At 45.1% G+C, this 25,063-nt stretch overlaps 1 protein-coding gene across 1 annotated transcript; it reads right to left on the bottom strand.

The window, feature by feature from the left end:
• Window positions 1-4,114: 4,114 nt before the first annotated feature.
• On the bottom strand, window positions 4,115-12,469 carry CNGA1 (cyclic nucleotide gated channel subunit alpha 1). The gene is made up of 5 exons (XM_066632913.1): window positions 12,357-12,469; window positions 8,934-9,032; window positions 8,008-8,115; window positions 5,925-6,031; window positions 4,115-5,511 (listed from the first exon to the last, which is right to left on the bottom strand). Exons 1-5 carry the CDS (start codon window positions 12,467-12,469, stop codon window positions 4,115-4,117), a joined length of 1,824 nt encoding a protein of 607 aa, XP_066489010.1.
• Between the last annotated feature and the right edge of the window lie 12,594 nt (window positions 12,470-25,063).

Genomic DNA, 25,063 nt, shown 5'->3' with positions numbered 1-25,063 from the left:
GTAGGAAGCTGAACCATAGAGTAGGACTAGCTTTCGCAACACTATGAGACTGAACCATAGTGTAGGGCTAGAGTGGCAAGCACTTTATGTAGGAAACCGAACCATAGAGTAGGACTAGAGCGGCAAACATGAAACTGAGCCATTCACTCTATTTATGAAACTGAATCAGAGAGAAGGGCTAGAGTGACAAGCAATTGATGTATGAAACCGAACCGTAGGTGAAACTTCAGGGTGGGGGTGTGATGTGTAAGACAGTCACTTTTGGTTCTCCCTGGAGGAGGTGCTGGTGGCCTCACACCCCCTGTTCCTTCACCTGTGGAGGCTCCCCTTTGGGTGGACAGGATGGAGCGGGGTCGATCAGGCCTGGGAGGGGACAGGAGCAGCAGCACAGGCTCTGCTGTATCCAGTCCTCCCTCCCAGGCCAGGACAGCTCACACGTGCACCAGTGATCCGCGCACAGATCTGCACAGTCCCATTGGGCAGGCTGGAGTGTTGCTTGGGATAAGGGAAAAGTACCTGACCCTCAGATCCATTGTCAGAAGTCTTTTATCACTGTTAGGGCACAATCCTAACCCACTTTCCAGCACCAACATAAGGGTAGTGCAGCTCTACGGTAAGGGTACAAACATTCCCTTACTTTCAGGAGACCTCTGTGAATGCCCCCAAAGTGTAGGTTGCAGCACAAGTCCCATTAACATAAGAACATAAGAACAGCCCCACTGGATCAGGCCATAGGCCCATCTAGTCCAGCTTCCTAGATCTCACAGCGGCCCATCAAATGCCCCAGGGAGCACACCAGATAACCTCATCCTGGTGCCCTACATAAGAACATAAGAACAGCCCCACTGGATCAGGCCATAGGCCCATCTAGTCCAGCTTCCTGTATCTCACAGCGGCCCACCAAATGCCCCAGGGAGCACACCAGGTAACAAGAGACCTCATCCTGGTGCTCTCCCCTACATCTGGCATTCTGACTTAACCCATTCCTAAAATCAGGAGGTTGCGCATACACATCATCGCTTGTACCCCATAATGGATTTTTCCTCCAGAAACTCGTCCAATCCCCTTTTAAAGGCGTCTAGGCTAGACGCCAGCACCACATCCTGTGGCAAGGAGTTCCACAGACCGACCACACGCTGAGTAAAGAAATATTTTCTTTTGTCTGTCCTAACCCGCCCAACACTCAATTTTAGTGGATGTCCCCTGGTTCTGGTATTATGTGAGAGTGTAAAGAGCATCTCCCTATCCACTCTGTCCATCCCCTGCATAATTTTGTATGTCTCAATCATGTCCCCCCTCAAGCGTCGCTTTTCTAGGCTGAAGAGGCCCAAACGCCGTAGCCTTTCCTCATAAGGAAGGTGCCCCAGCCCCGTAATCATCTTAGTCGCTCTCTTTTGCACCTTTTCCATTTCCACTATGTCTTTTTTGAGATGCGGCGACCAGAACTGGACACAATACTCCAGGTGTGGCCTTACCATCGATTTGTACAACGGCATTATAATACTAACCGTTTTGTTCTCAATACCCTTCCTAATGATCCCAAGCATAGAATTGGCCTTCTTCACTGCCACCGCACATTGGGTCGACACTTTCATCGACCTGTCCACCACCACCCCAAGATCTCTCTCCTGATCTGTCACAGACAGCTCAGAACCCATCAGCCTATATCTAAAGTTTTGATTTTTTGCCCCAATGTGCATGACTTTACACTTACTGACATTGAAGCGCATCTGCCATTTTGCTGCCCATTCTGCCAGTCTGGAGAGATCCTTCTGGAGCTCCTCACAATCACTTCTGGTCTTTACCACTCGGAAAAGTTTGGTGTCATCTGCAAACTTTGCCACTTCACTGCTCAACCCTGTCTCCAGGTCATTTATGAAGAGGTTGAAAAGCACCGGTCCCAGGACAGATCCTTGGGGCACACCGCTTTTCACCTCTCTCCATTGTGAAAATTGCCCATTGACACCCACTCTCTGCTTCCTGGCCTCCAACCAGTTCTCAATCCACGAGAGGACCTGTCCTCTAATTCCCTGACTGTGGAGTTTTTTCAGTAGCCTTTGGTGAGGGACCGTGTCAAACGCCTTCTGAAAGTCCAGATATATAATGTCCACGGGTTCTCCCGCATCCACATGCCTGTTGACCTTTTCAAAGAATTCTATAAGGTTTGTGAGGCAAGACTTACCCTTACAGAAGCCATGCTGACTCTCCCTCAGCAAGGCCTGTTCGTCTATGTGTTTTGAGATCCTATCTTTGATGAGGCATTCCACCATCTTACCCGGTATAGATGTTAGGCTGACCGGCCTATAGTTTCCCGGGTCCCCCCTCTTTCCCTTTTTAAAAATAGGCGTGACATTTGCTATCCTCCAATGCCTTGCATCTGGCATTCTGACATAGCCCATTTCTAAAATCAGGAGGTTGCACATACCATAGGAAAGTTGGTTAGGATTTGGGCCCTAGGGCGCAATCCTAACCAACTTTCCAGCACTGGCATAGATGTGCCAGTTGGACTTGTGCTGCATCCTGCACTTGGGGGACAATCATGGAGGTCTCCTCAAGGTAAGGCAATGTTTGTTCCCTTACTTCAGAGTTGCATTGCCCTTAAGTCGGCACTGGAATGTTGGTTAGGATTGCAGCCTTACAGCCCAATCCTATCCAATTTTCCCGTGCCGGTACTGCTGTGTCTATGAGGTATGCACTGCTTCCTGTGTTGCGGGTGCTGTCACAGAGGCCTCCTTAAGGTTTGGGAACATTTGTTCCCTTACTCCAGGGCTGCATTGCAGTTGCAAGGGTGCTGGAAAGTTGGATAGGATTGGGCTGTCAATCAGATAAATAAATAGTAGCATCCCAAATATTCCAAAACTCATGGTGCATCCTTCAAATAACTTCCTATGCTAAATGCCTAATAAAGGTTTGTTGTATGTAACTTCCTATGCTTGAAATTCTATGTTATCTCTTATAACATTTTTAAGGTTTGTGCCAGAGAGCCAGGGTGGTATAGTGGTTTGAGAGGTGGACTTAGAGCTTGAAGGTCCAGGTTCAAATCCCCCCTTAGCTATGAAGCTTCCTGGGTGACCTTGGACCAGTCCCTTTCTCTTAGCCTCACCTATCACAGGGTTGTTCTGAGGACAAAAGGAAGGGAACAAATAGCCCTGAGCTCTTGGAGAAAGGGTGGTATAAAAATGTGAAAAATAAATATTTGAACAAATAAATTTTGTTATATTTAGATGTATTATGAACAAACTGTGCAACTGTATGTCCCAAATGAAACATGCGCCAAAGATATACAGTGTAACTTAAAAACCAAAATTTATTTAGAAATAAATTAAATGTACTGTATACTGTGATATCTCTACCAAAATGAAGCTGCAAAAAGTCTAAGCTTATCAACACTGCAGGAATATTAAATACAATCAATTCATAAAATCAAGACACTGTATTACATTAAAAAGTTAATTTTTCTTCATTCTTTTTCTTTCCCCATGTAATTTAGCCTATGCATGTACTTTTTATTCAATAGCAAGTGTAAAGTTGCACCCTAAAATGTTGTCTGTAAGAAGGCTTCCAATAGCCCAATCCTAGTGGGCTCCCCCCCCCCCCAGGGGACCTAATGTTGTGCCAGTGCTGCTTGCTGTAAAGCATGCACCTGGAGCACAGAGCTGGTCACCAATGGAACAGGTAGACCAGAGGGGGAGGGGTGGAGGAGGGCAGAATGGGAGCAGGGAGGGGGCAAAACTGGGTGGCAGGGAGGAACTGGGAGGGATGCTGTGGAGTTGGGTGGATCTGGCAGTGATGGTGCATGCCAGATCCTATCCCGTCCCGGCAGCAGCCTCCCTACCCTCTTTCTCAGCTAAAGAGCTGGCACAGGTCCAAGGAGACCCATTGCTGGGAGGGAGGGCTCTGTATGCCTTTCACTCCAACAGCTCACCCCCACCCACCCACCCACCCCCAGTAGATATAGTGTGTGCCTTTTTCTCACCACTTCACCAGCAGGGGGAGGGGGAAAGGATTGGGCCACAAATCTTGAAAGGGTGGCATGACTGAACCATCTGGTTAATTAGTCATAATCTTATGGATAAGATTATACTTGCCAATCTATTATTTCTACTGTTTTCATTCAATGACCACAAACTATTTCATTTTCTTCTAAATCTGAGAAATCAAAATCCATAGGTGATTTAATGATGTTTTCAACTTGTTTTAGCCTTATTTTCAGTTTCTGCTGTGCAGCCCCATATTCAGCCAACAACCTGGCAAACCTGGTTTCTAAATGGTCTAATGTTACTTCTATATGACTGACCTTTTCTTCAATATCTATGAAATCTTTTCCTGCACTTGCAACATCTAAATTCAGCAATCCTTCTTTCATAAGGATTTGCCTTCCCTTTTCTTCCAGCAAGGCTTTTGCATCTGGGTATTCTGTTAAAGCTTCCATTAGATCATCTTTATATAAACAAAACAAGTCAGAATAGCCAATGCTTCTAATGTTGGCTGTCCTCCGATTTCCTGCTTTGCTACCTTTAATGTTAAGAATACTGATCTCCCCAAAGTAGCTTCCGTCACTTAAGACCACATACTGAGTGACACCATCGTCGGCAACCACTGCAAGTTTGCCTTCCTTGATAATGTACATTTCTCGACCAATATCCCCTTTGCGGCAAACATAATCCCCAGGGCTGTACACCTGTGGTTGTAGTTTCAAGACTAGTTCAACCAATAGGCCAGCTTCACAATCTGCAAAAATCCTTACTTTCTTTAATGTTTCCAGATGAACATTGATGGCAATCTCTGCTCGTAATTTATCAGGGAGATATTTCAAGACTTCTCTTTCATCCACTGCCTTCTTATTGGTCCACAAATAATCAAACCACTTGATCACTCTTTCTTCTAAGTCTTTGCTCACGTTCCGAAACTGCATGTACTGCTTGAGAGCATCGATCCTTGCTTGAAATTCTGCCCTGGCAGCATTCATGTTAGAGATCATAGAACCAATGTTACCAACGATGGTAGCAAAAATTAATATGCCAACAAGAAAGTCAGTTACGACAAAGAAGTACTCAGAATCTCTCACAGGAGGAGGTGTTTCCCCGATGGTTGTCAAGGTCAGTGTTGACCAGTAAAGACTATATACGTATTTTCTAGCAAGCCGGCCAAATTCAGGATGGGTAATGTTGGGATAGACCCATGTGTCTGTACCAAAGCCAATAGCTTTGGAGATTGAGAAGTACATACATGCATTCCAATGAATGATGATTATAATATACATGACAAGATTAGAGATTCGAAAGATATTTGGATAGTTTGTTCTCGTTTCTGTTTGCTGGCAGAATTCAAACATACGTGATACTCTAAGTAGCCTGTTTATTCTGATTTCTGGGTAGTTCAGCCCTAACTTGAAGTAAAGTAGATCAGTAGGTATGATGGACATTACATCTAATTTAAATTGCATGGTTCCCATGTATTTCTTCTTAAGTTTTAGTTCTTCTTTCACCAACAAACCTTGTTCCAGGTAACCTAAAATAAAACATAAACACAAATTGTCATCTGGGTGAAGGAATGTACCTGTTCCCCCCTCTAAACCTGTTTTTCCTTATAATTGAAGTCTTTTTCAAAGTCTCTAGCAAACATTTGTTTTGTGGTTCATCTGTCTTCTTAGTTTTGGGGTTTCCCATCTTATGTCTAATTGCACCGTATATCCCATACTGGTATGGATTCCAGGATCCATGAATATTGCCCGCCCCCCCCCCCGGTATATTAAAACCATATTTTAGAAGATGTAAATTCAAGGTAGAATTTCATATTTAATATTCTTTCTGGTCTCTGAATTGCATCCTTAATAAAACAAACAAACATATAAAGTCCATTTTAAAGTGCCCAACACTTGTAGCAAGCTATTAACAAGGTAATTCAACAGCACATACTCTTACCTGTTCTTGTTCGTACAAACATGTCAGCAACATAGATAATATCTGATATATAATCAAAAATGAACCACGTTTCTAAATTGTCGCTCTGAAGTTCATCAAAACATGCTCTGATCAGGAAAGGAAGAACACACAAAATTTAAATTCAGCATTCCAGTGAAATAGGTGGTTTATGAAGTTATGACTCATTGACCATCTCCTGGTATACAGTACTTCCATCAATTCTATTCATTTCAATGAGACTGATTTTCAATTGCTACATTACCCATGGTGGATTTGTGGGGGGAGGGGGTATTGTGGGGTTTTGGTTGTTTTTTTAAGTAAACTTTGAGTTCCTTATACTTCCATTTTGCTCAATGCCACATGGTTGTGTGAGTCTGCCGCCACAAAGATAATGGTTGAGTATGCCAGCACTCAAGCTATTATTTCAAGGTTTGCAGTGTTGCACTCATACACTTTGTGAGCTCCCACTGGAAACTTCATGTGATCCCTAATAGCAAAATGCAACCAAAATAGTAATGGAAGTTGAAGAAATAAATGCTTCCCAACAGAGGCTTGCGCTGTATCCAGTGCAGGATTGTGGCCAAAGTGGCTCAGCCAGAGGTAAGGGGAAACGTTTCCCCTTACCCCTAGGTAAGGGCTGCTGGCCACAATGGGTCTCCTCCTCTTGAGGTGGCACAAGCCCAAGGAGAGCGGAGCAGCTTGAAGCCGCTCTGTTCTCCCCAAGAATGGAGGTTGGGATCTGGCATAACCGCCGGATCCCAGCCCCGGCTCCCGCTCCCCACCCGCCCGCCCCTAGGTCTGCCCATCGCCCGCCCTCCCTCTGCCCAGGAACGCCTCCCTCCCTCTTCCTCCCCACCTCCCCCACACCTACCTTTTCCGCTTGTGTCGGCGCAAGTGGTTCGACACAAGCGGCTATGGGGAAGCAGGCGCGGAGGCTTATGTCAGCCTCCGCAGGCCGGCGCTTCTCGGAGCACCGGCCTGGCTTCCCCTTGAGGAGGCCCAAACATGCTAACTGCAAGTTAGGATTGCACCCTAAGAAGAAGAAGCAGTATTTATGTAGTGTGTTTCTGATGTTCAAAGCAGTTTCAATATTTTTTCTCAGAAATCATCACAATGGTCCTGTACTGTTGCCTACTAGTGTAGGCGGTTATTATTATTATTCCCACATTAAATGATTGATTATTATGTGCACGAACTGGTACTGGAATTCTCTTATTTTCCTCTTCCCTTCCCCCGCTTTTTTCATCTGTACCATGTCTCTTAAACCGTAAGCCATTATTTCAACTTGTGAACTTGAGCACGGTACTGCTTTGAATACCATGACAGAATAACAGTGCTATCCTATATATGTCTACTCAGTATTAAGTTGCACTGATGTCATTCACTGCACACCCCGGTAAGTGTGTACATGAATGCAGCCTAACAGCCCAATCCTATGGGCAAATGCAACACTGGCAGTGTGTGTGGGGCCTGGCTGCGGCTGCAAACAGTGAACAGCCAGATCTGTGTGAAGACGAACCAAGGACACCCACCAGTACAGGTAAGGCCACACAGGGGTAAAGAGGCAGACAGGAAGGGGGTGGAACAGGTGGGCAGAATGGGGAGGGGGTGGGTGGAGTGTGGCAGCAGTGGCATCCCCTGAAACCTAACCTCCTTCCCAGGTCTGATCCACCTTCACAGGTCAAAGTGGACTTATGCCAGAGATATCACAGGCACAGGTCTGAGTTGACCCATGTGGTCAGCTGGGGCTCACCCCAGAGCAAGAAAACAAATGTTCCTTTATCCCAAGAGGCCTAAGCATGCCGAAATACTCCTATGAACAAAGCAGTACTTGAGCCAAGAACTTCCTCTTAGCCATTACATTAGCTAGCTGACAAGTAAAGCATTACATCTAGTAAACTAGTAAAGCATTACATCTGATTTCAAGACATCATGTTTCCCCCACCATATCCCTCCCATAATTTTAGACGCATAAGGTTCTTACTTCTGATCTTTCTTTCTGATAAGATATAATATAAAGATATAATATAAGATATCCAATGATTAGTAGTTTGCTGTGACCTGCTATATTGTTTTACAGTACCTAGCAATTATCATTGTCCAGTTGTACATGACAGGCAACGTGATGCAAAACAGCCAGTTGTAATACAAGTTTCCTAATGGATCAATAACAAACATTTCTTTTTCCTCCCTAAAGATAAGAAGGAAGGACAATGTTACTATAAGAGTGGTAAAAAATGGCCCTTGCAAATGACATCTGGCAGCTCCTCAACCCTGTCTTCCCCCAAACCACCCATGACCTGCCTGCACCACCACCTTACTTGTTCCAAGAAAGCCTAAGTGGACTATTGCCAGGCATGCAGAGCCTCTGGCTGTCTACACTGGTGGCTCCAGAGTGCACCATAACAGGATTTATGGCAGCAGATCACGAGATCTGCTAGCATAGGCCCCACAAAAGATTGGGCAATGATAGCATTACTACTAATAAATAACAGTAGTAGCAATAATAATATATTGTTCTAGATCACTGGTTCTCAAACTCTCTTAGTGTTTGAGTCCAAAGGTAAGTCTTTGCAGGAGCGAGGAGAACGACAGCAATGCAATCCTTAGGATCACACCACTGTGGGGGAAGTGGGGGCTTTTTAAAAACGTAATTTACCTGCTGCCAGGGTCCAGGGGGTGCAGGGAGCTTTGGGGAGCCCTCTGCAGGACTCCCTGTGGCTTGTAGAAAGTAAAAAAAAGCTATCGCGACCCACTTATTTTGGGGTCGCAACGTGGAAGTGGGTTGCAATTGCTTTTTTTACTTTTCTACAAGTCACAGAGATCTTTGGGACTCCCCACAACCCTCCCCCCCCCCAAAGCAGGTACATTAAGTTTTTTAAACTTTATTTATTGTTCTAAGCCTCACTGTTCTTTGTGAAACTTATAAGCCATCTTGGGCATTTGCCTTCAGCAAAGGAAAGGTGAGATATACAACATTATCATCATCATCTCTGAACAAGCACTTACTCATCTTTATTTTTCTTCTTGGACTCATCTTTATTTCTGTTCTGACTATCCTTATTTTCCTTATCCAGCATGTCCTTTTTCCTTTCACCATCTGATTTGCTAGAACAATGGATTGAAAATATATGACTGTCACAGAAAACATAGTGGTGTTCAGAATGGACCCCAAATAACATTGGGATGATGTGCTCAGAATAGCTTGTGCCTGTCAGCAAATGTGCTGCAGCATTCTGCAAGAGCTGACGTATCAGAATGGTTCTCATGGGCAGGTTCATGTAAAGTGCATTGCAGTAGGCCAACCAAGATGTCCTCAATGCATAGACAACCATGGCTAGGTCTGCTTGGTTCAGGGGAGCACACAGCTGACACAACCAAAGCTGAGTAAAAGCACCCCAGGCCACAGCTGACACCTGGGCATCTAGCTGTAAAGCTGGGTCCAAAGTACTCCCATACTATGAACTTGCACTTTCAAAGATAGTACAACCACTTCCAAAACAGGCCGACATTCCATAAACCAGTTTACATACAGGTTTTCTCACCAATAGCATTATCTGTCTTGTCCAGATTTGGTTTCAGTTTATTCAACCTCATCTAGCCCGTTACCAGCTTCAGACAACTATCCAGAAGATTCAAAACCTTTCTATTATAGTGTGGAATTGAGATATAGAGCTGAGTGTTATCTGTATATTGATGACACGCAGCCCCCATACCTCCTGATGACTTCTCCCAGCAGTTTCATAGAGATATCGAACACTGTGCAGAACCCCAAAAGCCATAGCCCAAGGGGCTAAGCAAGACTCCACTAGCACCACATTCTGAAAACAGACCTCCAGGAAGTATAAAAACCATTGCAAAACAGTGCCTCTGAGCCCCATTCCAGCAAGAATACCATGATTGATGGAATCTAATGCTGCTGAGAGGTCTAGGGGAATCAACAGCAATGCACTCCCCCCATCTAGTTCCCAGCATAAGAGCATCAACAACAGTGACTAAGGCAGTTTCTGTTCTGAAACAGAAACTAGAGTGAAATGGGTCCAGATGATCATTGGGCTTTGACTCCTCATTTGAGTACTTTGCCCAAAAACAAGAAGTTAGAGACTGGCGGATAGTTCTCTAATATGATGGGATCAAGCAATATTTAATGAAAAGGGGTGCCATGCCATTTCCCAAAGAGGTGTTAATAATCTTAAGAACATAAGAACAGCCCCACTGGATCAGGCCATAGGCCCATCTAGTCCAGCTTCCTGGATCTCACAGCGGCCCACCAAATGCCTTAAGGAGCACACCAGATAACAAGAGACCTCATCCTGGTGCCCTCCCTTGCATCTGGCATTCTGACATAGCCCATTTCTAAAATCAGGAGGTTGCACATACACATCATGGCTTGTAACCCGTAATGGATTTTTCCTCCAGAAACCTGTCCAATCCCCTTTTAAAGGCATCCAGGCCAGATGCCATCACCACATCCTGTGGCAAGGAGTTCCACAGACCAACCACACACCAAGTAAAGAAATGTTTTCTTTTGTTTGTCCTAACTCTCCCAACACTCAATTTTAGTGGATGTCCCCTGGTTCTGGTGTTATCTGAGAGTGTAAAGAGCATCTCTCTATCTACTTTATCCTTCCCATGCATAATTTTGGATATCTCAATCATGTCCCCCCTTAGGCGTCTCTTTTCTAGACTGAAGAGGCCCGAACGCCATAGCCTTTCCTGGACTTTCCCTACACACTCGGCTACTCCCCCAGGCAGATCTCATCCACCAAGATGGGCAAGGGTCCAGCAGGCATGCAGTTGATGTTACACTACCAAGAATACTGCCCTCAGACTGTACAATCTGAAAATAATCCATAGAATAATAAGAATAAGCATAAGAATAAGAATAATAGCACAGAAAGTAGCTACATCAAGTGGCTCTGCTAATGTCAAGTCCAAATTGTGACAGATGTGAGCAATTTTATCTGCAAAGTTGCTAGCTAATTGGTCATAGCAGGCCACTGAGTCATCCATCACATCTCTGCACAGTTCAAGATGTAGAAAACCTGGCACCAGTCAGAAAAGCTCCACTCGCTGGCTCTCTGTCAACACAATGGTGACAGAAAAAGAACATTTTCTTTGCTGCCATCATCACCCTGAGTAGATCCAGAAATGAGCTGTATCCATTGTTTGATCACATGTATCATGAGTTGCTCAAGTTCTCAACAAGAGTTCTCCCTTGTTGCTCAAGACATCTGCCCAATCACTTCATCACCTGCAGCTCCCCAGAAACCAAGGTGCTGACTTGACTCTATGACCAGGAAGAGAGCAATAATGTCAGTAGTCCTAGTCATCACCCCATTCCAGAGGACAACTAAAGCTATGGCAGAATCACCAGCACACCAGCTTATAACAGGGAAAAAACTCCATCCCAGCCATCAGGAATCCATTTGCATCCATAAACCTTCAAGGGTGGGCCTTTTCCCCACCCCTGCAAAGAACTTGCTCAAAATAGGGGTTGGGTTGTAGCTATTATTTTTGCATACTGAAAACTAATATCCCTGCAATATGATTGAGATTGAGCCTATTTGTCCATGGATTTTCCATCCACAGATCTGGCTCAATGCAGGGCCTACTCAGTCTTGGCCAAATCTGATCCCTCCAAAGGCAACTAGTGCTGTGCTCCGGTCGCCTCCAGAGGATTTTATGAAGCCTGCACACATGCCGCCCATGGCCTCTGCGGGCTTCAGAATGGCCCTGGAGTGCAAAAAAATGTGACTTCTGGTTTCTTCCAGCAAACCAGAAGTGACATTTTTTACCCTTATAAGGCATTCTGAGACACGGGGGAAGCCCAGGAGCTTCAAGGTCTCAAAACAACTGATTTCATTATCTGCAGTTTTTGGTATCTATGGGGAGGTCCGAGAATGGACCCTCGTGGATACCAAGGCACCATCTGTAGAAAGAAAGTTTTTAAAAATTTAAAACATTTAACTTTCTTTCCGCAACAAGGCTACTTCCAACAGCAATTGAAACAAGTTTTAATTACCATAAAATTGTGTATTAAATGCTTTCTCTCACTTTGTCATATTCATTTAAAGCAGGGGTCTGCAACCTATGGCCTGTCGGTCAATGTGGCCTGCAGGCCAATGTTATCCAGCCCACCAGCCAAAGTCCAGCCTACCATGGGCTGGACAAAGAATGACAGAGCTGCCCGACCCACAGTTTGAGAAATGCTGCAATAATTAATCACCAATGCCAATCTTTACCAGTTTGGGCTCCTTGAAAGTAGATAAGTATATAACTTCCAAACTTAACTGAAATGTAACAGAAGGAATCTATGACTGTAGCATAGTCAAGAATGCAAGGGGCAAAACCTTAAAAGCTGTCCAATTTGTTCAAGTGCAGATCACTCCATGAAATATTAGAATAAACTAAGAAATCTGAACATCTTACCTGCTTTCATCATCTTCCATTCTTTCTATATCATAATTTCCACCCTGGTTACCTAAGCTTGGAACATTTAAATGAGTGCTTTGGGTTTTGATAACCCTTTCCCTTGTGTTCATAAGTGGATGATATTACCTGGCAGAAAAGAAGAAAAATAATAACTGCAAAATGAACCAAAAACTTTAAATTTAATATCTAACCTTAAAACAAACCTCAGCATGCCATTAATCTGCATACACATAATCCAGTTTAAGAGAAGTACATAAATTCTGTTAACTTCAATGGGAGAAATTCAAGCTCTCGCTCATGGAAATTAATAAAATTTTAAAACTGTTTTAACTATGCCAGACTACATATTATGTTAAACACAAGGTTTGTCCTTCTGTTTGATTTGTGTGTGTGTGTAAATAGCAGTTGCAGGGAGGTGGAAGCAATTGGAATTGGGACAGTGGTGTGGGAAAGGATTCTATTAAAACACATTATGCTCTCAATGAAAACTGACCCCCTGAAGTTGTTATTTGCCCCAGAAGGAAAGCTGCCATTGAGACCATAGTGCTGGGAGAAAGAGTTAAACACTCCTGCCTGCTGCTATATAAAAATAAACATGAAAGATTGAGCCACATATTCAAAGTTGTGTGCAATCAAACTGGTTAATCAAACATTGATCAAATACTGGCTTAGTATTTTCAAAGATTAGCTTTATTGGTACAACAAAAAGATACTTTAGGTTATCAACTGATGTAAAAAATATGCCAATTAACTGTGATTGTAATACAAGGTAGTGTAATTTTTAATAAGAACATAAGAAAAATCTTGCTGGTACAAATCAAGGGCCCATCTAGTCCTACTTACCGGGTAGATGGGACTCGTCAGCCTAGGAAGGCAGCTCATCTAAGAGAAGGAAACTCTGACCTCAAACCTCCACTGCCTTGTGGCTACATCCAGTTGTGGAAAAGGCTTCAGGAGTCAACCTTGAGGCAAAATCCGGAGCCAGAGTCCCTTAGGCAGTTCATGGCTGAACACAGTCACGTTCTGGCAACTCCTGCGACGCCGCTGGAACCAACCGTATTGGCTTCTGCCTTTCCATTGGACCATTCCAGCGACGTGGAGAGGGGGGATTTGCTGCATGGGTAACAGCCTATCCTCCATACCTTCTTTACCCAGGCTTCGCACACTGGAGAGGACACTCCAACTTCGCCATACGGCGTCGGCACAACACGGGAAGCAGCAGTTTACCGGTTATAAGTCTTTGCTCGATTGGCGTAGAGCATGACGCCAGGGGCTGCTTCCGACGGTGGGAGAGATCATTGCATCTCATTGGGCAGCTACCGCCCGCCTTAAGCTGGGCAGTCCCCAGCCAGTAAGGTGTTGCCTCGCCACGGTCCGTTAACCTCATGGGGTGCGTGGGGTTTAGGGTGAAAACCGACAAGCGGATCGACAACTCTGCACCATGCAACAGAAAACAGAAAACTACTGCCCTAAAGCTGGGCACCTGGAACGTTAGGACAATGACACCTGGCTTCTCTGATGACCTGCAAGAAATAGACGACGCACGCAAAACAGCTGTCATCGACATGGAGCTGAGCAGACTGCAGATGGACATCGTCGCCCTTCAAGAGACTAGGCTGCCAGATTCCGGATCTGTCAAGGAGAGAAATTTCTCATTTTTCTGGCAGGGAAAACCACCAAACGAAACCAGGGAACATGGCGTTGGCTTTGCGGTCAGAAATACCCTGCTGAAATCCATCATCCCACCTACTGTGGGAAGTGAAAGAATTTTGTCCCTGCAGCTCCAGTCATCAGCAGGACCTGTCACTTTCATCAGTGCTTATGCACCGACTCTGTCGTCTCCAGCAGAAGCCAAAGACAAATTCTATGATGACCTGGCCACCACTGTCAAGAAAATCCCTGTAAAAGAGCCATTGTTCATCCTCGGCGATTTCAATGCTAGAGTTGGTGCTGATAACAGTTCATGGCCCACTTGCTTAGGTCAGTTTGGCACTGGGAGGATGAACGAAAATGGCCAACGCCTGCTAGAGTTTTGCTGTCATCACGGTCTCTGTGTCAGCAACACGTTCTTCAACACAAAGCCCCAACATAGAGTCTCTTGGAGACATCCAAGATCAAAGCACTGGCACCAGCTCGACCTGATCCTCACCAGACGCTCCAGCCTTCCCAGCATCAAGATCACACGCAGTTATCATGGTGCTGCCTGCGACACTGACCACTCCCTGGTGTGCAGCAGAGTGAAACTGCAAACAAAGCGAATGTATCACACGAAAAAGAAAGGAAGACCTCGCACTGATACCAGCAAGACCCGGGATCAGAGAAAAGTGGAGGAATTTGCACAAGCGCTTGAGGAATCTCTTCCAGGCCCGGCCGACGCAAACGCATCCAACAGATGGGAACATTTCAAGAATACCGTTTACAACACCGCCTTGTCCATATTCGGCAAGAAGACCAACAAGGCGGCAGACTGGTTTGAAGCCCACTCTGAGGAGTTGACACCAGTCATTGAGGAAAAGAGGAGAGCTCAAGCAGCATACAAGGCCTGTCCCAGTGAGCGCAACCTGCAGGTCCTCCGAACTGCTCGCAGCAAAGTCCAACAGACTGCCAGGAGATGTGCTAACGACTACTGGCTCCAGCTCTGTTCCGAGATACAGATAGCAGCTGACATGGGCAACATCAAGGGGATGTATGATGGTATCAAGCAGGCCCTAGGTCCAACACAGAGGAAAATTGCCCCTCTGAAGTCTGCCACAGGCGAGGTCATCCAGGATCGGGCGCAGCAGATGGAACGCTGGGTGCAGCACTACTCTGAGCTATATTCCAGAGAAAATGTAGTCACCGAAGAAGCACTGAACAACATTGAGTGCCTGCCTGTGCTGGAAGAGCTTGACAGTGAACCAACCCTAGAAGAACTTCACGTGGCCCTGGACTCCCTTGCCTTTGGCAAGGCACATGGAAAAGACAGCATCCCTGCTGAAGTCCTAAAATGCTGCAAAGAGATCATCGTCACTGAGCTGCTTGAAATCCTCTGTCTCTGCTGGAGAGAAGGTGGAGTACCTCAAGACATGAGGGATGCAAACATCATCACGCTGTACAAGAACAAAGGTGACAGGGGTGACTGCAACAACTACCGCGGCATCTCTCTCCTTAGCGTTGTAGGAAAGCTGTTTGCCCGAGTTGTACTAAAGAGGCTCCAGGTACTTGCAGAGAGCATCTATCCAGAATCGCAGTGTGGATTCCGAGCCAACAGGTCCACCACTGATATGGTATTCTCCCTTAGACAACTGCAGGAGAAATGCAGGGAACAACGACAGCCACTCTTTATAGCCTTCATAGATCTCACAAAGGCTTTCGACCTGGTCAGCAGAGACGGCCTCTTCAAGATTCTCCCCAAGATTGGATGTCCACCCAGGCTCCTCAGCATCATCAGATCTTTCCACAAGGACATGAAGGGCACTGTTGTCTTCGATGGCTCCACATCAGACCCTTTTGACATCTGAAGCGGAGTGAAGCAGGGCTGTGTTCTTGCACCAACCTTGTTTGGGATTTTCTTCGCTGTCCTGCTGAAGCAGGCCTTTGGAACTGCAACAGAAGGCATCTATCTCCGGACCAGATCAGACGGAAAGCTCTTCAACCTCTCCAGACTGAGAGCAAAATCCAAAGTCCAGCTGAAATGTCTGCGTGACTTCCTCTTTGCCGACGATGCAGCTGTCACTACCCACTCTGCCAAAGATCTCCAGCAGCTCATGGATCGTTTTAGCAAGGCCTGCCAAGATTTTGGACTGACAATCAGCCTGAAGAAAACACAGGTCATGGTTCAGGATGTGGACTCACCTCCCTGCATTACAATCTCTGAGCATGAACTGGAGGTTGTCCATGACTTTGTGTACCTTGGCTCAACAATCTCCGACACTCTTTCTCTCGATACCGAGCTAAACAAGCACATCGGTAAAGCAGCTACCACGTTTTCCAGACTCACAAAGAGAGTCTGGTCCAACAAGAAGCTGACGGAACATACCAAGATCCAGGTCTACAGAGCTTGCGTCCTGAGTACACTTCTGTACTGCAGCGAGTCATGGACTCTTCGCTCACAACAGGAGAGGAAACTGAGCGCTTTCCACATGCGCTGCCTCCGACGCATCCTCGGCATCACCTGGCAGGACAAAGTTCCAAACAACACAGTCCTGGAACGTGCTGGAATCCCTAGCATGTATTCACTGCTGAAACAGAGATGCCTGCATTGGCTTGGTCATGTCGTGAGAATGGATGATGGCCGGATCCCAAAGGATCTCCTCTATGGAGAACTCGTGCAAGGAAAGCGCCCTACAGGTAGACCACAGCTGCGATACAAGGACATCTGCAAGAGGGATCTGAAGGCCTTAGCGATGGACCTCAACAAGTGGGAAACCCTGGCCTCTGAGCGGCCCACTTGGAGGCAGGCTGTGCAGCATGGCCTTTCCCAGTTTGAAGAGACACTTTGCCAACAGTCTGAGGCTAAGAGGCAAAGAAGGAAGGCCCATAGCCAGGGAGACAGACCAGGGACAGACTGCACTTGCTCCCGGTGTGGAAGGGATTGTCACTCCCGGATTGGCCTTTTCAGCCACACTAGACGATGTGCCAGAACCACCTTTCAGAGCGCGTTACCATAGTCTTTCGAGACTGAAGGTTGCCAATACATATACTAGTCCTACTTCCTGTATTTCACAGTGGCCCACCAGATGCCTTTGGGAGTACATATGGCAACAAGATACCTTTATCCTGTTGCCATTCCCTTGCATCTGGCATTCAGAGATAGGCACATTTGGCCCTGTTAAGGGACAAGTTGCCTATTTTAGTCCAGAGGACCAGTAATTTCACTCTTGAGTTCCATCAGAACTCTTGGGTGGATACAATCTATCATCCCCCCCAATAAATTCTAATGACTTGGTGTAACTTAAGGAAGGTAAAGTTTTTAACAGTGTAAACTGTTCACTTAATAGTATTTCTCCTTGGCTTTTATCCTCAAACACCAGGATCAGGGCTAATTAAAATAAAAGAAAGAAAATTAAAACATTGTTAATAGCAACTATGAAAAAAAAAATCAGTTTAAAGACAGTTGTGGTAAGCAAGCAGCAGCACGGTTCTTCAAGTTCTTCTGGGTTGCTCATCAGTTTCATGATATTTGACAATATTTGGTGTGGACAATATTTGTTCAGTCAATTGATCCTGTGTCAGTCCTAGCTTAACTGGAGTTGAATCATGCTAGAGCTCTTGGTTTAGTCTACAGAGAATGCTATGTTCAAAAATTGTCAGAACAGTAGAAACAAAAGTAAAAACAGTTCCATGATCTAGTCCAGGTGTGACCAACCATTCAACTCTGGTGCTCCTGGACTTTTAACAATTGTGTAGAAGAGGAAAGGACATGAAAGGCACTGTTGTCTTCGATGGCTCCACATCAGACCCCTTTGACATCCGAAGCGGAGTGAAGCAGGGCTGCATTCTTGCGCCAACCTTGTTTGGGATTTTCTTCGCTGTCCTGCTGAAGCATGCCTTTGGAACTGCAACAGAAGGCATCTATCTCCGGACCAGATCAGACAGAAAGCTCTTCAACCTCTCCAGACTGAGAGCAAAGTCCAAAGTTCAGCTGAAATGTCTGCGTGACTTCCTCTTTGCCGACGATGCAGCTATCACTACCCACTCTGCCAAAGATCTCCAGCAGCTCATGGATCGTTTTAGCAAGGCCTGCCAAGATTTTGGACAGACAATCAGCCTGAAGAAAACACAGGTCATGGTTCAGGATGTGGACTCACCTCCCTGCATTACAATCTCTGCACATGAACTGGAGGTTGTCCATGACTTTGTGTACCTTGGCTCAACGATCTCAGACACTCTTTCTCTCGATACCGAGCTAAACAAACGCATCGGTAAAGCAGCTACCACGTTTTCCAGACTCACAAAGAGATTCTGGTCCAGCAAGAAGCTGATGGAACATACCAAGATCCAGGTCTACAGAGCTTGCATCCTGAGTACACTTCTGTACTACAGCGAGTCATGGACTCTTCGCTCACAACAGGAGAGAAAACTGAACGCATTCCACATGCGCTGCCTCCGACGCATCCTCGACATCACCTGGCAGGACAAAGTTCCAAACAACACAGTCCTGGAACGAGCTGGAATCCCTAGCATGTATGCACTGCTGAAACAGAGACGCCTGCGTTAGCTCGGTCATGTCGTGAGAATGGATGATGGCTGGATTCCAAAGGATCTCCTCTATGGAGAACTCTTGCAAGGAAAGCGCCCTACAGGTAGACCACAGCTGCAATACAAGGACATCTGCAAGAGGGATCTGAAGACCTTAGGAGTGGACCTCAACAGGTGGGAAACCCTGGCCTCTGAGCGGCCCACTTGGAGGCAGGCTGTGCAGCATGGCCTTTCCCAGTTTGAAGAGACACTTGGCCAACAGACTGAGGCAAAGAGGCAAAGAAGGAAGGCCCATAGCCAGCCAGACAGACCAGGGACAGACTGCACTTGCTCCCAGCGTGGAAGGAATTGTCACTCCCGAATGAATACAGTAGGACTTACTTCTGAGTAGACACATATGACTGTGCTGTTAGTCCATTTGATTTCAGTAGGAAAGTTAGGGTGCAATCCTAACCAACTTTCTAGCACCAAGATAAGGGTAATGCAACTTCAAGGTAAGGGAACAAACATTGCTTTACCTTGAGGAGTCCCCCATGACTGCCCCACTGGCATGGCTATGGCGGTGCTGGAAAGTTGGTTAGGATTGTGCCCATAAGCACATGCTCACCCCTTCACATTGAAATTAATGGGACTTAAACGTGCTACATTTTGGCTGGACAATCCTCACTATATCATACATCTGTTTTCACTGGCATTAAACATTACAGTCTAAAAAAAAAAATAACCTGTTATTTCTTGTAGTTTAAATTTGGCTATTGCTTTGTATTCACAACTTATCAGCAGCCTGACAGAAGACTTTTCTGCACCATTTATTGCAAATACCCATTCTTCCTCATTTGTTACACATAGTTTGTGCATCTTCCTTCAAACAAATGAGCAAGTTCAGCTAATCCACATTTTAATATAACCCACTCCTTTTATCATGCATACCAAAACTTGCATTTTTTGCTAAACCACACCACTACTTTGTATCGTTTAAACAAAACTGAATTACATAAGCAATAAATACCAACCTCTTTGTTCCCTTTAGTCTGCAGTGAATCTTGTATGATAATATAGTCTTTTAACCTTCTAGGAAGCAAGGTACACCCAAAACAAAACAAACTGGGGGGAAAAATAACGAACTCTAAAGTGAAAAGGATTCCAGGTTTACTATTGTGATAAGATGGTATTATAATGCCTGCCTGCATGTGATTACCTTGAAAATGTAATCTGCTGTTCCTTGCAATGAAAGAAATCCCTTAAGACTCCACACTGTAGCAAGCAGACACAATGGAAATCCAGGGGTGAGCACAGCACCAGTTTCATTTCCATAATATGAAGTCCAAAAACATCCAAGGTTAACTAGTGTTCATATTATTCTACTGGCAGTATATGAGCATAGCCAGACTAATTAATGTAAAATGTAGTCAACCCTGTGTTGAGATTTTGTTTTGAGTCAGGGAAAAGCGATAATCACATTATCCTTCACCTAAGTTTGGGCTGTTAGTTGTCACTCTTTTTTTCCTGAGAAAGTCTCTGTGCTTTTAGCAGCTGTGCATCAGGTAACACTTCAACAGGTAGAAGTGTTCCCCCAGGAGAGCTGGGAAGAACTCCATCTCTTATATTTCTGAAATGCAATACTGCTGGAGTTCCGTATGATATAAGGACTGCTATTAAGATTTGAATGCTGCTGGTGATTTGTTCTTTTCTCCTTCTTAATGTACCATCACTCTGGTTGCTTTGATGACCTACAAAGATCTCCAAAGGTAACAGATGCTGAAATCTTATACATTTTTACCTGGGTCCATTGAACTCAGTGGAACGTATTTCTGAGTACACGTGCATGAGACTGGGCTGCTGTATAACATAATCTGCAATAAATATTGCTGATGTCAGAAATATTGCTGATGTCAGACAAACACAAACAATACATTGAGTTAATTGGCACAGCTATTATTTATTATTATTATTGTTGTTGTTGTTATTGTTGTTATTATTATTATTATTATATAACTATAGAGAGAGTTATATATATGTGTGATATATATAGTTATATATATATATATGAGTTTATATATATATGTGTGTGTGTGTGTGTGTGTGTGTGTGTGTGTGTGTGTATACACACACAATGCACACAAACCACTTTTCAACAAAAAGTTCACAAAGCAGTTTGCAGAGAAAATCAAATGGCTCCCTGTCCCAAAAGGGCTCATAATCTAAAAAGATGCAAAAGAGCACCAGCAGACAGCCACTAGAAAATACACTGCTGGGGTGAGGAGGGCAGTAAGGCTGCAATCCTATTCACACTTACCTGGGAGTAAGACTCATTGACTGTAATGGGATTTACTTCTGAGTAGACATGGATAGGATTGGGCTCTTAGGGCCCAATCCTATCCAATTTTCCAGTGCGGGTGCAGTTGTGCCAGTGGGGTGTGTGCTGCAACCTATGGTGGAGGGGCAGTCACGGAGGCCTTCTTAAGGTATGGGAACATTTGTTCCCTTACCACAGGGCTGCCTTGTGGCTACCCCAGAGCTGGAAAATCGTATAGGATTGGGCCCTTAGTCTCCCCTGCTAAATAGAAGAGGAGCACCCATTTGAAAAAGTGCTTCTTATCCACTTAGCAGGGGTTACCCAGTTAGCGATCCTACACATGTTTCCTTTGAAGAATGAATTGGAGTACTTATTACATCAGAAGATGGTAAATCTGATTCTCACATTACCGAAGTACAGTAGCAGTCTCTGAAAAACTACTCCCTTCTGGTCCCCTACCACATTGCCACAGGAAAGAATGAAACTCTGAAACACAGTGAACACATAAAACTTTCTCACATACCAATATCAGTAGCCAGGTGTGGCTGGGTGTGTGCACTGTTGGGAAAAGAAACAGCATGATCCGTGCCACTGTGCCACTTCTGTAATATGTCAGTCATCATTGGCAACCTTCAGTCTCGAAAGACTATGGTATCGCGCTCTGAAAGGTGGTTCTGGCACAGCGTCTAGTGTGGCTGAAAAGGCCAATCTGGGAGTGACAGTCCCTTCCACACCGGGAGCAAGTGCAGTCTGTCCCTGGTCTGTCTCCCTGGCTATGGGCCTTCCTTCTTTGCCTCTTAGCCTCAGACTGTTGGCCAAGTGTCTCTTCAAACTGGGAAAGGCCATGCTGCACAGCCTGCCTCCAAGCGGGCCACTCAGAGGCCAGGGTTTCCCACTTGTTGAGGTCCATCCCTAAGGCCTTCAGATCCCTCTTGCAGATGTCCTTGTATTGCAGCTGTGGTCTACCTGTAGGGCGCTTTCCTTGCACGAGTTCACCATAGAGGAAATCCTTTGGGATCCGGCCATCATCCATTCTCACGACATGACCGAGCCAATGCAGGCATCTCTGTTTCAGCAGTGCATACATGCTAGGGATTCCAGCACGTTCCAGGACTGTGTTGTTTGGAACTTTGTCCTGCCAGGTGATGCCGAGAATGCGCCGGAGGCAGCGCATGTGGAATGCGTTCAGTTTCCTCTCCTGTTGTGAGCGGAGAGTCCATGACTCGCTGCAGTACAGAAGTGTACTCAGGACGCTAGCTCTGTAGACCTGGATCTTGGTATGTTCTGTCAGCTTCTTGTTGGACCAGACTCTCTTTGTGAGTCTGGAAAACATGGTAGCTGCTTTACCGATGCGTTTGTTTAGCTCAGTATCGAGAGAAAGAGTGTCGGAGATTGTTGAGCCAAGGTACATAAAGTCATATGTCAGTCACCAATTCAATATTTAATCAAGTCATTCTGCATGGCACACCTAGCATTTATGTTAATCTGGATGCTAAAGCCTTATGTCTAGTACATAAGAGAAAATCACCGTTCCAAAACAACAACAAACAAACAAAAAGGCCTTTTTCCTATGAATATTTGAAGCTTGTAATCTTCCTCACACTAGAGAACAATAGTAGCATGTAATTTTTTTTAATAGGCCATCTTAATCTCTTTCCGCATCTTGCTTAGCTAGGTCTTTTATAATTCCCTCCAATCTCATTAAGGCTGTCACCATCTGAGTTTCCAAACATTTTCAGAAAGGCAGTACACTATATAGGATTGGTTCTTGAAAATTCTTGCATGTTTCTGGACCGTTCCTAAATGTTTGGTCAGTGGACAAAGACAGTCGGCTGTGAGGAAGTGTATTTATAACAAATGACCCCATTCCCCATGCTCCTAAGGCCTGATCAGGGGCAACGCATCCATTAGACAGGTTACATCAGTGACAGATCACAGGGGGAGGGCAGTGGATTGGAGGCACCCTTTACCCTGACTCTGCAGCCACCAGGATCTCTCTCCAGCTTGACCCAGATGGATGGAAAGCATACTAATCCACTTTCCATCCACCGAAAGCAAGCAGAAAGTGGATCACTTGGCCCCATGTGCAGTTTTTTCAACCACAGAAGTACAGGGACCATGAGGATGAATGGACACCTTCAACCATGTGTTCCCTTTAAATCAAACAGGGAAGTCCTGTACTTCTGCAACTGCCACCTAAGAAAGCTTGCAAGGTATGTGGTAACTAATTTTTTTTAAAGCCATTTCTACCCAATGTTGCATATAAGCAACAGGGACCAAATATGTACACCTGTGGGCCAGGCAAAAATGGGTTAATGATGTAGATGCAGCAGACTTAAGGTGGCATTGGTGGTTTTCCAGGTTGCTCTGCTGCTGAGCCTGATTCAGCAGAGGAAGATCTGCCACAATGGGGCCATGGTTCAGGATGGGAAGTCATAACTACTGTGCTGGACTCCTTTGCTCTTAGGTCAGGAATAGCAACATTCTGCAATCTCAAGGGACCACAACATTCTCCCAATACTAGTCCAGAGATTAGAACTTCTTATCACAGATGGTAGGACTTTTAACAAAGTTGATACTACCTAGCTAGCGGTGACATCACTAGGATTTGCATCACCTGGTACCGGAAACTAGCTGTCATCCCTTTGATGGACCTCCTCTCAAGCAGTGACAATGCCCCAGGTGGTGGGTGTGGTGATCCACCATTGCCCTGCCCCCGCTGGGTTTTTTTTTTGGCTATAACTTGATAGAATAGAGATATTTCAACATGGTTTGCTTCATTGCATTCCTCCTGAAATTATGCATCAAATAACATGATGGTATTATTCAAAAATACCAAGATTTAAAAAATTTTGGTTAGTAGTGGTGTCACACACCCTATGCGCATCACCCAGTGCAGCCTGCACTCCCCTAGTGATGCCACTGCTAGCTGGCACATTGGCTTCACTGCTATGGAGCACATCACTCAGATGGTATGAGATTTTCAGAAGCAATTCCTAGGTAGAGCTGTCCCTTCCCAATCCTATCCAATTAGGATAATCCAGATTGGATAATCTAATTGGATTATCCCAATTATGATAATCTAGGGCCCAATCCTATCCAATATTCCAGTGCCGGTGCTGCTGTGCCTATGGGGTGTGCACTGCTTCCTGTGTTGGGGATGCAGTCACAGGTATGGGAACATTTGTTCCCTTACACTGGGGCTGCATTGCGATTGCACCAGTGCTGGAAAGTTGGATAGGATTGGACTATTAATGTCTAGAGCAGGGTTTTCCAAACTTTTCAGCCAAAGGGCCACATCAAATATCTGGCACAGTGTTGAGGGCCAGAAAAATATATATATATAAAATTTAAATAAATACATTAGAGATGGAACTTAGATGAATGACTGAAATGAATGAATGGGCTCAAATGTCCACAGTTTCTCCAAGCACCAACACAGCCCAAGAAATAAAGCACACACACTTCAATGGACCCCCATTCCCCCACCCAACAAGCACAACTCTGGTTGTGTTTGGGCAACTGGGCCAGAGGCTCTCAGGGGAACAGAGGCTGGCCACGGGTCGGATAGAGGCTCTCCATGGGCCACATCTGGTCCCAGGGTTTGGAGACCCCTGGTCTAGAGCACTGTTTCTCAAAGTGTGGGTTGGAACCCACTAGGTCTGTTGTGGGCCAATTTCAGGTGCGTCCCCCATTCATTTCAATATTTTATTTTGACTATATTAGACTTGATGCCAACATGGTATGTGACTGCATTTGGGGATATCTGTACTTTTAACAAACTACAATGTAGATGCTTTTAACAATGATAGTCAATGGGGCTTACTCCTGGGTAAGTGTGGATAGGATTGGAACCTAGGATTGTTAAAAAATTTTCCTGCTTGATTATGCCACTTCCAGCCATGACATCATTTCTAGCTTAATGACATTACTTCCAGTGGGTCCCAACAGATTGTTATTTTTGAAAAGTGGGTCCTGGGCTAAAAAGTTTGAGAACCACTGGTCTAGAGTTGTGCACCCCTGCTGAGTAGACTGGCACCTCATATTCCAGCCATAGCTCACAACCCATGGGGCAAATCCTTAACTCAAAATTATGAATCTGGTTTTCCATTCACTGATGTGTCTGTGTACGTTTGTGTGTGTGATTATATTGTTTTATTATTAGGGGAGAAAGGAGTTTGTTTTGTACCATGCCTGAGAATTATACACTCCTGAGGCAGGAATTATT

This window comes from Tiliqua scincoides, chromosome 6 (genome assembly GCF_035046505.1).
Source record: "Tiliqua scincoides isolate rTilSci1 chromosome 6, rTilSci1.hap2, whole genome shotgun sequence".
NCBI lineage: Eukaryota > Metazoa > Chordata > Lepidosauria > Squamata > Scincidae > Tiliqua > Tiliqua scincoides.
Note: the sequence above shows the minus strand (reverse complement) of the source record. Positions and strands in the feature narration are given on the sequence as shown.